This window comes from Chiloscyllium plagiosum, chromosome 20 (genome assembly GCF_004010195.1).
Source record: "Chiloscyllium plagiosum isolate BGI_BamShark_2017 chromosome 20, ASM401019v2, whole genome shotgun sequence".
In the NCBI taxonomy this organism is placed as follows: domain Eukaryota; kingdom Metazoa; phylum Chordata; class Chondrichthyes; order Orectolobiformes; family Hemiscylliidae; genus Chiloscyllium; species Chiloscyllium plagiosum.
The window spans coordinates 55,151,439-55,161,702 of NC_057729.1; the positions used below are offsets into that span (position 1 = coordinate 55,151,439).

General features: G+C 42.9%; 1 protein-coding gene across 2 annotated transcripts in view; it reads left to right on the forward strand.

Annotated features, from left to right (window-relative positions):
- chmp4ba (charged multivesicular body protein 4Ba) overlaps positions 1 to 2,805 on the forward strand; it is a 60,101-nt gene extending 57,296 nt beyond the window's left edge. Inside the window, exon 5 of one of the 2 annotated variants that reach the window (XM_043710869.1) lies at positions 1,679 to 2,805. In XM_043710869.1, coding sequence (XP_043566804.1) covers positions 1,679 to 1,743 — 65 coding nt within the window. In that variant the 3' untranslated portion in view covers positions 1,744 to 2,805. The remainder of the gene's footprint in view (positions 1 to 1,678) is intronic. The other variant, XM_043710871.1, reaches the window with a different exon arrangement.
- The last annotated feature ends 7,459 nt before the right edge of the window (positions 2,806 to 10,264 follow it).

Consider the following 10,264-nt stretch of genomic DNA (forward strand, 5'->3'; position numbering starts at 1 on the left):
GGTCCATGACGGGAATGATGGTGGGCAGAGTGTGGGGGCGATGGCAACCTCAGCAAACTCTCCAGGTTAAAACCAGGATTGTTTTTCCATAAAACATGGAGTGGGGGATGTTTACATGATACACGTTATGTACATACCATTCCTGGCATGGTGAATAACAATTACAGCAGTTTGATGGATTGGTGTGACAGGGAGAATTCTCCCACTATCTCTATTCTTGGACGCACTTGCAGTATCACCAATTGTCACCTTTTACTGTACAACACCGTTTCAGTGGATTCACCCTTTTGGTCTTAAAATTCTGAGTCTCACTAACCTTTTTCTGCCCCCACATTGCTGCCATGTGCATTCATAGAACATAGAACATAGAACATAGAAGAACACAGCGCAGTACAGGCCCTTTGGCCCTCGATGTTGCGCCGATCCAAGCCCACCTAACCTATACTAGCCCACCATCCTCCATATACCTATCCAATGCCCGCTTAAATGCCTATAAAGAGGGAGAGTCCACCACTGCTACTGGCAGGGCATTCCTACATTTTGTTTTTACTGCCCCTGTTGTCTTTAAGGTGCGGTGCTACGTTTGCATCTGTTTAAGATCTGTAAATGTGCTGCAGTAAATCCTCCCGTCTAATCATTTTAAAACCAATCCGGTAAGTCTTGTTTCTTTCAAAAGCCATGAACAGTGTCACAGCAACGTAATAATGGGTGTGAGGAAATGTTATGTACATTGAGTGTGTATATTTATTGAGTTATCTAGGCCTCAAATTCACAACTGTTCATGCTGCACAGTAGAAGGTTGACATCTGAAGCACAGAAGAAGGCTGCTTGGCTCTTTTTTGTATCTTCTTGAGAAGTATCCTATTGGTCTCTCTCTTCTCTGCCTGATCATTTTCTCCCTTAGGGAAAAAGTGAGGTCTGCAGATGCTGGAGATCAGAGCTGGAAATGTGTTGCTGGAAAAGCGCAGCAGGTCAGGCAGCATCCAGGGAACAGGAGAATCGACGTTTTGGGCATAAGAAGGGCTTATGCCTGAAACGTCGATCCTCCTGTTCCCTGGATGCTGCCTGACCTGCTGCGCTTTTCCAGCAACACATTTCCAGCTCATTTTCTCCCTTACAAATGTTTCTAATTCCCTTTTAAAACTTAGTATTGAATCTGCTTTTACCACTGTTTCAGGCAATGCATTCCAAATCATTACAAATTTCCACATCTCTGGCTCTATTTGTAGAAACCCTACAGTGTGAAAGCAGGCCATTTGTCCCATTGAGTCCACACTGACCCTCTGAAGAGCATTCCTCCCAGATCCACCCTCCTATCCTGTCTCTGTAACCCTGCATTTCCCATGGCTCATCCACCTAACCTACACATCCCTAGACACTATGGGCAATTTGGCCTGGCCCTTCACTTAGCCTGTACATCTTTGGACTGTGGAAGGAAACTGGAGCAAACCCATGCAGACACTGGGAGAATGTGCCAACTCCACACAGATGCCGTGAGGTAGCAGAGCTAACCACTGAGCCACATTGCTGTTTTGACCAAAGACTTTTTCAAATCTGTGTCCTCCAGTTATCGACCCTGTGTTTGTGTGATTTTGAGGAGGGTGTTTTGTGTGTGTGTGTGTGTGTGTGTGTAACTGGACAAGCTTGTCACAATATTATGTTTGTTCTTCTGTTTCAGCAGCAAAGAAGAAGGAAGAGGAAGACTCTGACATGCAGGAGCTGGAAAACTGGGCTGCTATGTGAGAGCGACGGACACCTTGTGAAGCACGGACTTTGTTATATGTCGCAGTTGTGGGTGTTTTGTTACGCGGTGAAGGTTGTCAACGCCGTCAATTTCTGAATGACCACCTGGAGTGCATTTTGGGGAGTGGGAGGAGGACGGGGGATGCAGGTGTGCAGTATGACAGTACAGCATACTGTACAGGAGGAGGAGGAACAGAAAGGGAAAAACGGTAGTCTCTGGTCCCAGCTTCTCTTGGATTTTCATTTGTGTTGATCGTTACAACTTTCAAGCCCACAACTCCCGGTACGGCGCTTATTTCTCTCCCCCTGTGGAGTCAGCGGCCCCATTGCACTGCCCTTTGTTATACAAAGTCCACTGTACATTTATGAAATAGGGATGCAGTGCAGATTGATACTTGCAAGTGACTGAATTGCCGTAGCATGTCCATACCTGTTTGTATAATTGAGGTGATGCAACTGTTTGAATAATACTTGTTAGTTGACTTGATTCCCTCCTCTTCCATTCTGATTCACTCTTTTAAAAAAAAATTCTTGATCATAGAGAAAACTTTCAAGAACAATCTGCAGGGGACTCTTGGCTTAAAACTTATTAATTCTTTTCTTCCCCTTCCCCTCAAAATTGAAGTGTTTAAAAGTGTGTTTTAATCAAGTGTAGACCAGTCATTTACTGAGTTTGATTCCTGACCAGTGCCTCAAGTGAATTTTTTTTACCAAAAAATACATTTAGGTTTTTGATTTTCTTTTGGAGGAAATGCAACAAAGTGGCTTTTTGTTTTCTTTGTAAATCCTGAGTGTTGGTGAAGGGACACGATGATTCTCCTCATTGAGTACAATTTCAGAACACTTCCTTTTCTACGCCATGTAATTTACACACAAATCTATAAATATGTCTAAATGCTGCTTTTTTGCTCGATGCTGCATTCCCTTCCTAAACACAAACTGCACACAGTGTGACATTGGCACAATGGGGCTTCTCAATCCTCTGCAAAAATATTCTAATCCTACTTAAACCTGCTGTAAATATGTTAAGAAAAAAAGAAATAAAAGTTCCTTTTAATGTAACAACTTGCGTCTAGCCAGGAGTTTGAAAGCTGGGAGCTGAGATGTCTGAATTGGTGTGACTTGAACCGTACGATGACGTGCTACAGAAGGAGCTGACAGTGCAATGTTTAACTCTCTCTTTGCAACACCCCTAATGTGCCTCTGAGCTAACAAATTGTGGGGTTCAAGTCAAACTTTGAGCACAAAGTCTAGACTGAGATTTTCAGTATGCTGTTGCGGGAATGCTGCATCTCGAGGATTCCTCACATTACACCAAGGCTCCATCTTCCCCCTTAAGAGGGTAGAAAACACCCCCCAACCAATTCCAAGATGCGCAGAGGAGTTTTCCTTGGTGTCCTTGTCTCTCAACCAACATTATTTTTAAAAGACACAGTCTGATCTTTATCTCTTTATGGGGGCTTGCTGCGTCTTTTTGTTTTTAGTGGGTGTCACTGTGAAGGCTGGAACATGTTCCTAATTCCCCTTCTGGTGTTGTGCAGGCACATTTCCTTTGGAGCCACTGGTGACTGTCTTGGTGGAGGTACACCCAGTGTTGCAGCCGCTGTGAAAGAGCAGCAGTGGGGTTCTGAGTCAGCATGGTGTGTGGATTGGGAGGAAATTTGCAGCAAGTGAAGTTCTTGTGCATCAGCTGTTTTCACAGGAGTCTTGGTGAATTGCTGCAAAGCACCTTGTAGATGCTATGCTGCTGCCAGTGTGCTTCAGTTATGGAGGCCATGAGAGTTTGAGATGGTGGGTGAGGTGCCAATTTAGTATCCTACTTTGTCTTTAATACTAGAGCTTTTTTGAGTGTTGTTGGAACTGTATTTTATCACGCTGCTGTGCTTTGGGGATGCAATAGATTCTGTAGAAGTTGCAGCCTTCTGGAGCAGCCACAGTATTTATATAGTGGGTCCAGTTAAAATTCCAGTCAGCGCTAACTCCCAGGATACCAATAATGGGGGATTTGATGATGCAGTTGAATATTAAGTGGAGATAGTTAGATTCTTTTTTGTTGGAAATGTGAATTCCCGCTGTTGCTTTTCTGATTGTCAGCTTAAACTTGGCTATTGCCAAATGGCACTGAATATTAGACAGTCACAGGGAAAAGGTCATTAAAGCAGTTGAAGTTGGCTGGATCTAGGACACCACCGGGGAGTCCTTCTGCAGAAATCTCCTGGAGTGAGGTGACTGATCTCCGATAATCACAAATAATCTCCTTTGTACCAAGTATAACTCCAATCAGTGGTGAAGTTTCATCTGATTCTCTTTGGCTCCAGTTTAATGAGCTGAAAATGTGTTGCTGGAAAAGCGCAGCAGGTCAGGCAGCATCCAAGGAGCAGGAGAATCGGCATTTCGGGCATGAGCCCTTCTTCAGGATTCCTGAAGAAGGGCTCATGCCCGAAACGTCGATTCTCCTGCTCCTCGGATGCTGCCTGACCTGCTGCGCTTTTCCAGCAACACATTTTCAACTCTGATCTCCAGCACCTGCAGTCCTCACTTTCTCCAGTTTAACGAGGGCTTGTTGATAGAACAGAATAGCAATTTATTGTCCTGTGTATTTTTACAAAAAAATGCAATGAAAAGTTTTATAATTCACCATACCACAGTGCCTACATGAATGATACAGATCATAAATAAGAAGGAAACTATGTCAAATGCCTTGATGTCAGGGGCTGTTGCTCTTATGTCACCTCGTTGGAGTTTTAATATTTTGTCTGTATTTGGAACCAAGGCTACAATGAGACCAGAACCTAAGTCAGTGAACAGGTTATTGCTGAGTAAGTGCCACTTGATAGCACTTTTGATGACTGCTGCTATTACTTTGTTGTTGTTGATTCAGAAGTAAAGTGGTGGTGATAATTGGCTGGGTTGAATTTGTCCTGCTTTTTGTAAACTACAGGTCCTTGGGCAATTTTGCACATTGTCAGGTAGATCTCTAATTTACAAATCTCACCAATTGTAAACTGTGTTAGCGATGATTGTGAACACTGTGTAATTATAATGCCCGTCAGTTGGATCTGACTCTCAAAAACATCATTGATGTCAGCAGGTGGCATTTCATAGGTTAGTGTAAAACCTAAACACCAGTGAAGGGGGGAAATCAATTCAATATTTCAAAATCTTGCATTTATGTATCACCTTTCACAACTTGAGGATTTCTGAGTTTTATGACTCAGTGTACCTTTGAACTTGCTTTAAAAAATGTTCATAGGCCAGCATTTATTGCCTGACCCTAGTGTGGATGGTAAAGAGTTGACTCTGTTTCTGTCACATGTCAACCAGACCAGGTAAAGATGGCCGCTTTCCTTCCCTGAACGACATTAGTGAACAAGGCGGGATTTTTATGATTGTCAATATTGGTGCACAATCGCCATTAGGTTCGCTTTTTATTTCCAGCTTTTTAAAATTGAATTCCGATTTTGTTACCTACCATGGTGGGCTGTGGTTGTTGTTGTAATATAATAAAGGTTAAAGAAAAAATACTCCAAAAGGTCACACGACAAGTATGAGAGCAGAGTTTTTGCGGGATTGTGATGTACAATTTTGGAGATGGATGAGAGGATCAACAGAGAAGAGCTCATGTTGGTAAGCTATTTGGAAAGGTTACAGAAGCTTAAACCCAGCATATCGCCAAGAAATGGTTAAGATAAAATCTCATGGCAGACATGCAAGTACAGATCATGAACTCTTATCAAGAAGGGAAAGGCAAGATTGTCTCAAACATCTGTATTATTGCTTGATTCAACCAGTGTCTGTAAAGCTGCCTCCATTTCTGCTGTCTCAAAACTGCTGCTGGTGTGAGCTGTGACCTATTAAATGGCACAGCAGATTCGATGATCTGCACAACCTACTCCTTATCCTGTTTCTGTGGGCACTTGTTTAGTTTGTTTTTGCAGCAGTTGGAGGTGAAAGGTGCCGTTTAATGCCATCAGTTAGTTTAGTTGGCTGGAGTGCTGCTTTGTGATTCAGTGATGCCAGCAGCGTGGGTTCAATTCTCACACCGGCTGAGATAACCATAAAGGACTCTCCTCAACCTCTCCCATCGTCTGAGGCATGGGGACCCTCAGGTTAAACCACCACCTGTCATTTCAAATGAGAGCATCCCTGTGGTCCACTGGAGCTATGGTGACTTGAACAAAAGGAATTATAAATAATCTTAAAATGGGAAGGATGTTAATTTACTGTTTTGAATTCAGCAGGATGATACAGGGCAGGAGGACAATGTTCAGCCTATCTATGTAAAAGATCTGCTGTGTTTCAGCTCCCCCTCCCAAGTGCTTACCTAATTGCTGTTTGGATAACAGGGCTGTTCCATTTCACTTTCTAAGGAAGCATTTTAGATTCCAACAACAACTCTCCATAAAATAAATTCTCTGTCTTTGATAATCTGGATCCTCTGGTTGAAAACAAAAAGCTAATTTTTGGGGTGGATGTAGATATTTGTATCAGTTTAAAAACAGTTTGTCTGTTTTCTCTGCATGTTCATTTTACAATATTAGGACACTACCTCTGATACCAGAACAATGTATTCACTTTCCCGATGTATAGAAAGCCCATTAGGTAAACATATGCAGTATCACATTAACTGTGATGTTAAATCAGACACCACTTGATCGATATATTTCCCCACCCCCTGAAATTTTTCAGTTTCAAACTTCTCTATATTTAAGGAAATAGAAATATGTCTACATATTAACTGCGCATATTCTGAGTTTTTGAGATGTACAGTGCTCATCCATGCCAACCAGAATCCTAAATTAATCTAGTTCCGTTTGCCAGCACTTGACCCATGTCCCTCCAAACCCTTCCTATTCATATACCCATCCAGATGCCTTTTAAATGTTGTAATTGTACCAGCCTCCACCACTTCCTCTGGCAGCCCATTCCATACACGTACCACCCTCTGCGTTAAAAAGTTGCTCCTTGGGTCCCTTTTAAACCTTTTCCCTCTATCTTAAACCTATGCCCTTGAGTTTTAGACTCCCCCACCCCAGGGAAAAGACCTTGTCTATTTATCCTATCCGTTTCCCTCATGGTTTTATAAACCTCTAGAAGGTCACCCCTCAGCCTGTGACGCTCCAGGGGAAACAGCCCTGGCCTGTTCAGCCTCTCCCTGCAGCTCAAATCCTCCAACCCTGGCATTTGGTGTGATTTTGTTTATTATCAAATGCATTTTGTTACAGAGTACAGTGAAAAGTATTGTGTAGTATTGTCACTGCAGCACCATCTTAAAGCAATAAACCAAGCTGTAGAATATAAAGGCAGAAAAATGAAGAAATAAAAAGCTGGCTTTAAAGATGATTACATTAGACAGTCTTAATTTGTCACACTCATCTCAAAATGATTTCCTGTTTGAAACTTCTTGCTATTTTTCTGGTTCAGTCTTTGTAGTGAACTACTTCTGGGCTTTCAGTGAGTACCTTCAGTCCTGACCCTGTCTAACTCAGACCGTGCTCTTCCTAGAACATAGCACAGAAATTGCAGGATCAGGCCCTTTGGCCCACCATGTCCATGCTGACCATTATGCTGTTCTGAACTTATCCCACAGTCCATATCCCTTTATTCTCTGTCTCTCATATGTCTGTCTAAATGCCTCTTCAATATTGCTAATGTATCTGCTCCCCCAACAGCCTGTTTCAGACACCTAGCACCCACTGTGTAAAAGACTTGCCTGCCACATCGCCTTTTAAACTGTTTCCCCATCCCCTTGACTTGCCACAGGTTATGATCTTTTGCCTCTGATTGACAAAGCAGTTATCGACCAAACCCTTTCTTTCATCTCACTACCCATAATGCCAACACACTAACCCCCAAAATCCCCCAAAAAATTAGACGTGCCTCTGAACAGGAAAGGGCCTCTGTGATTTCAGGATGGTATAACTTTGAGAGAGTCTGGGTACTTCCATAATCTGGACAGCAATGTCGAAAAAGTCTGAGGAAGAGTTAATAAAAACTTTGCTGACATTACAGGTCATTCTGCTAAAACACACATTTTGTTATCGCGAATTCGCTGTAACACGATTGACAAATTGGGGACACTTTCTAAAGCGCGAACTTTTAAAACGTGTGTTGGCTATAACACGATTACATCACCAACACTCTAAGCACTGTTTCTAATGCGTGATTTTTCTACAACATGGGTTTCATAACAATGCAACCATCGTGACATAGTGGAACTGCCAGGGAGTGGCGTTTTGAGGAGGCTCTGACGAGTGTTTGTTAATTTGGAAATGATCTAGGAATCATTGTAGAAGGTGAAGTGTAAAGACTGTTCTGATGGTGGTGTGTGACTCTGCTGAAGTTCTGGATCATGCCCTGGTCTGTGCTGCTGCCTGTTCTAATTCAGGAGCTGGTGAGGGAGAAGATCAGGGTTCCTGCAATTGGTCATCCAGCAACCTGATGCTGAATTAGAGTGTCAGCATAGGACTGAGCTGTGATGTTTTGGTAATGCGTACTCCACCATGGGGGGTCTGATCCCTTATGTCAGGGACCGGGAGGTACTGTGTACTGGAGAGGGAGAAATTTGAAATAACGAGCAAACGTGGAACCCGGAATCAGGAGCAAACAAGTTACACTGAGTCATTGAATGTTTCCTGCATGGAGGGACACCATCCAGAACAAAGCGGCTGACTTGATTGGCATCCCATCCAGTGTGTACCATTGACAAGATGCACTGTAAGAACTCACCAAAACTCCAAACCCACAATTGCTTCCATCTAGAAGAGCCACTTGCAAGTTGCCCTCCAAGCCGTCCATCATCCTGATTTGGGAATGTGTTCTTCAGTGTCACCAGGTCAAAATCCTGAAATGTTCCCCTTGTAGCATTGAGTATTCCTACTTCCCAAGGACTACAGCCATTCAAGGAAACAGCTGACCACTACTACTTCCAGGGCAATAAGGGATGGGAAATAAATACTGGCCTTGCCAGCGATATCCATATCCGATCAAAGAGTAGTCAACAATATCAGCAAGAGAGCCATGTGTGAGGTGAGACATTTCTGTGCTCAGAGTTGTTAGGATTTGGAATGTGATGCCTGGGAGAGTGGTGGAGGTGGATTTCATGGGAGGCTTCAGAAGAGAACAGGAGATCTATTTGGGATGAATTGAGAGAGTTACCAAGTTAGGGCTTGGATAATGGGCTGAGCTGGGTTACTATTTAGGGAGCTGGTACAGATGCAATGGGTCAAATAGCCTCATTCTGTACTGTAAAAATCTACAAAGATTGTGCCAATTCTCGGAAGAACAAGATTCACAATACTACCTTTATGCTGTAGCTGTATAATTTTTCTCTCTTGGATAATCTGTATCCACTGCATTCTTGGGCAGAGTATTCCAGATCCTACTCACTCAGTACAAAAAAGAACTTTTCCACGTGGCCTCTGATCCTTCCTCCAGTATTCCTGGTACTTGATCCAATTGGAACTGTTTCTCAGTACCTCCAGATCCCTTCTGATTTTAAACACCTGTTTCAGATCTGCCCCGAAAGGTGAATAATCTTGGCTTCTCCACTCGTCCCTGGAGCTCCTCTGATGAATCATTCCCATGTTCTCTCCAATACCTTCACAACTTTCCCAGAGTTTAGGCTCTAGAATTGTGCATAATTCTCTTAGCTGATACCTAACCAGCTACTATTTGTAAAGTGCAGGGTTGCTTTTTCCTCCTGTACTGCCATCTTTGACTATATATGTCTACACCCCTTGCCTCTGTCTCACCATCTTTGAATTGCTTCCTTTATTGTATGTTACCTCTTGTCTGTTCACATCACGTTGTATCAGTTCACCATTTCCCTATTGAATTTAATCGACCATGTGCTTGCCCATTCCACCAGCCCATGTCCTCTTGAAACCTGGCACTGGCCACCTCATAGTTCACAGTAGTTTTGGACTTAATGCAAGTTTTGAAATTGGGCTGATTACCCAAGTGTTGACCATTAATAGGTAATGATGTGGAGGTTCTGGTGTTGGAATGGGGTGGGCAAGTTTAAAAATCACACAACACCAGGTTCTAGTCCGACAGATTTATTTGGAAGCGCTTGCTTTTGGAGCGCCACTCCATCAGGGAACAGCGCTCCAAAAGCCTGTACTTCCAAATAAACCTGTTGGACTAGAACCTGGTGTTGTGTGATTTTTAACATTAATATCTAAAGAAAAGTAGTCATTCTACAATGGACCCCTGAAGAAATCCTTTACATCCATTCCTCCAGTCTGAAAAAGAACTGTTCACTTCTAATGCTCTTCCTATGATTCCGAGTCATAGAGATGTACAGCATGGAAACAGACCCTTATGTCTACATATTAACTGCACATATTCGGTCATTGAGTTGTGCAGCATGAAAACAGACCCTTCGGTCCAACTTGTCCATGCCGACCAGATATCCTAAATAAACCTAGCCCCATTTACCAGCATTTGACCCATATCCCTCTAAACTTCCTATTCATATGCCCACCCAGATGTCTTTTAAACGTTGTAATTGTACCAG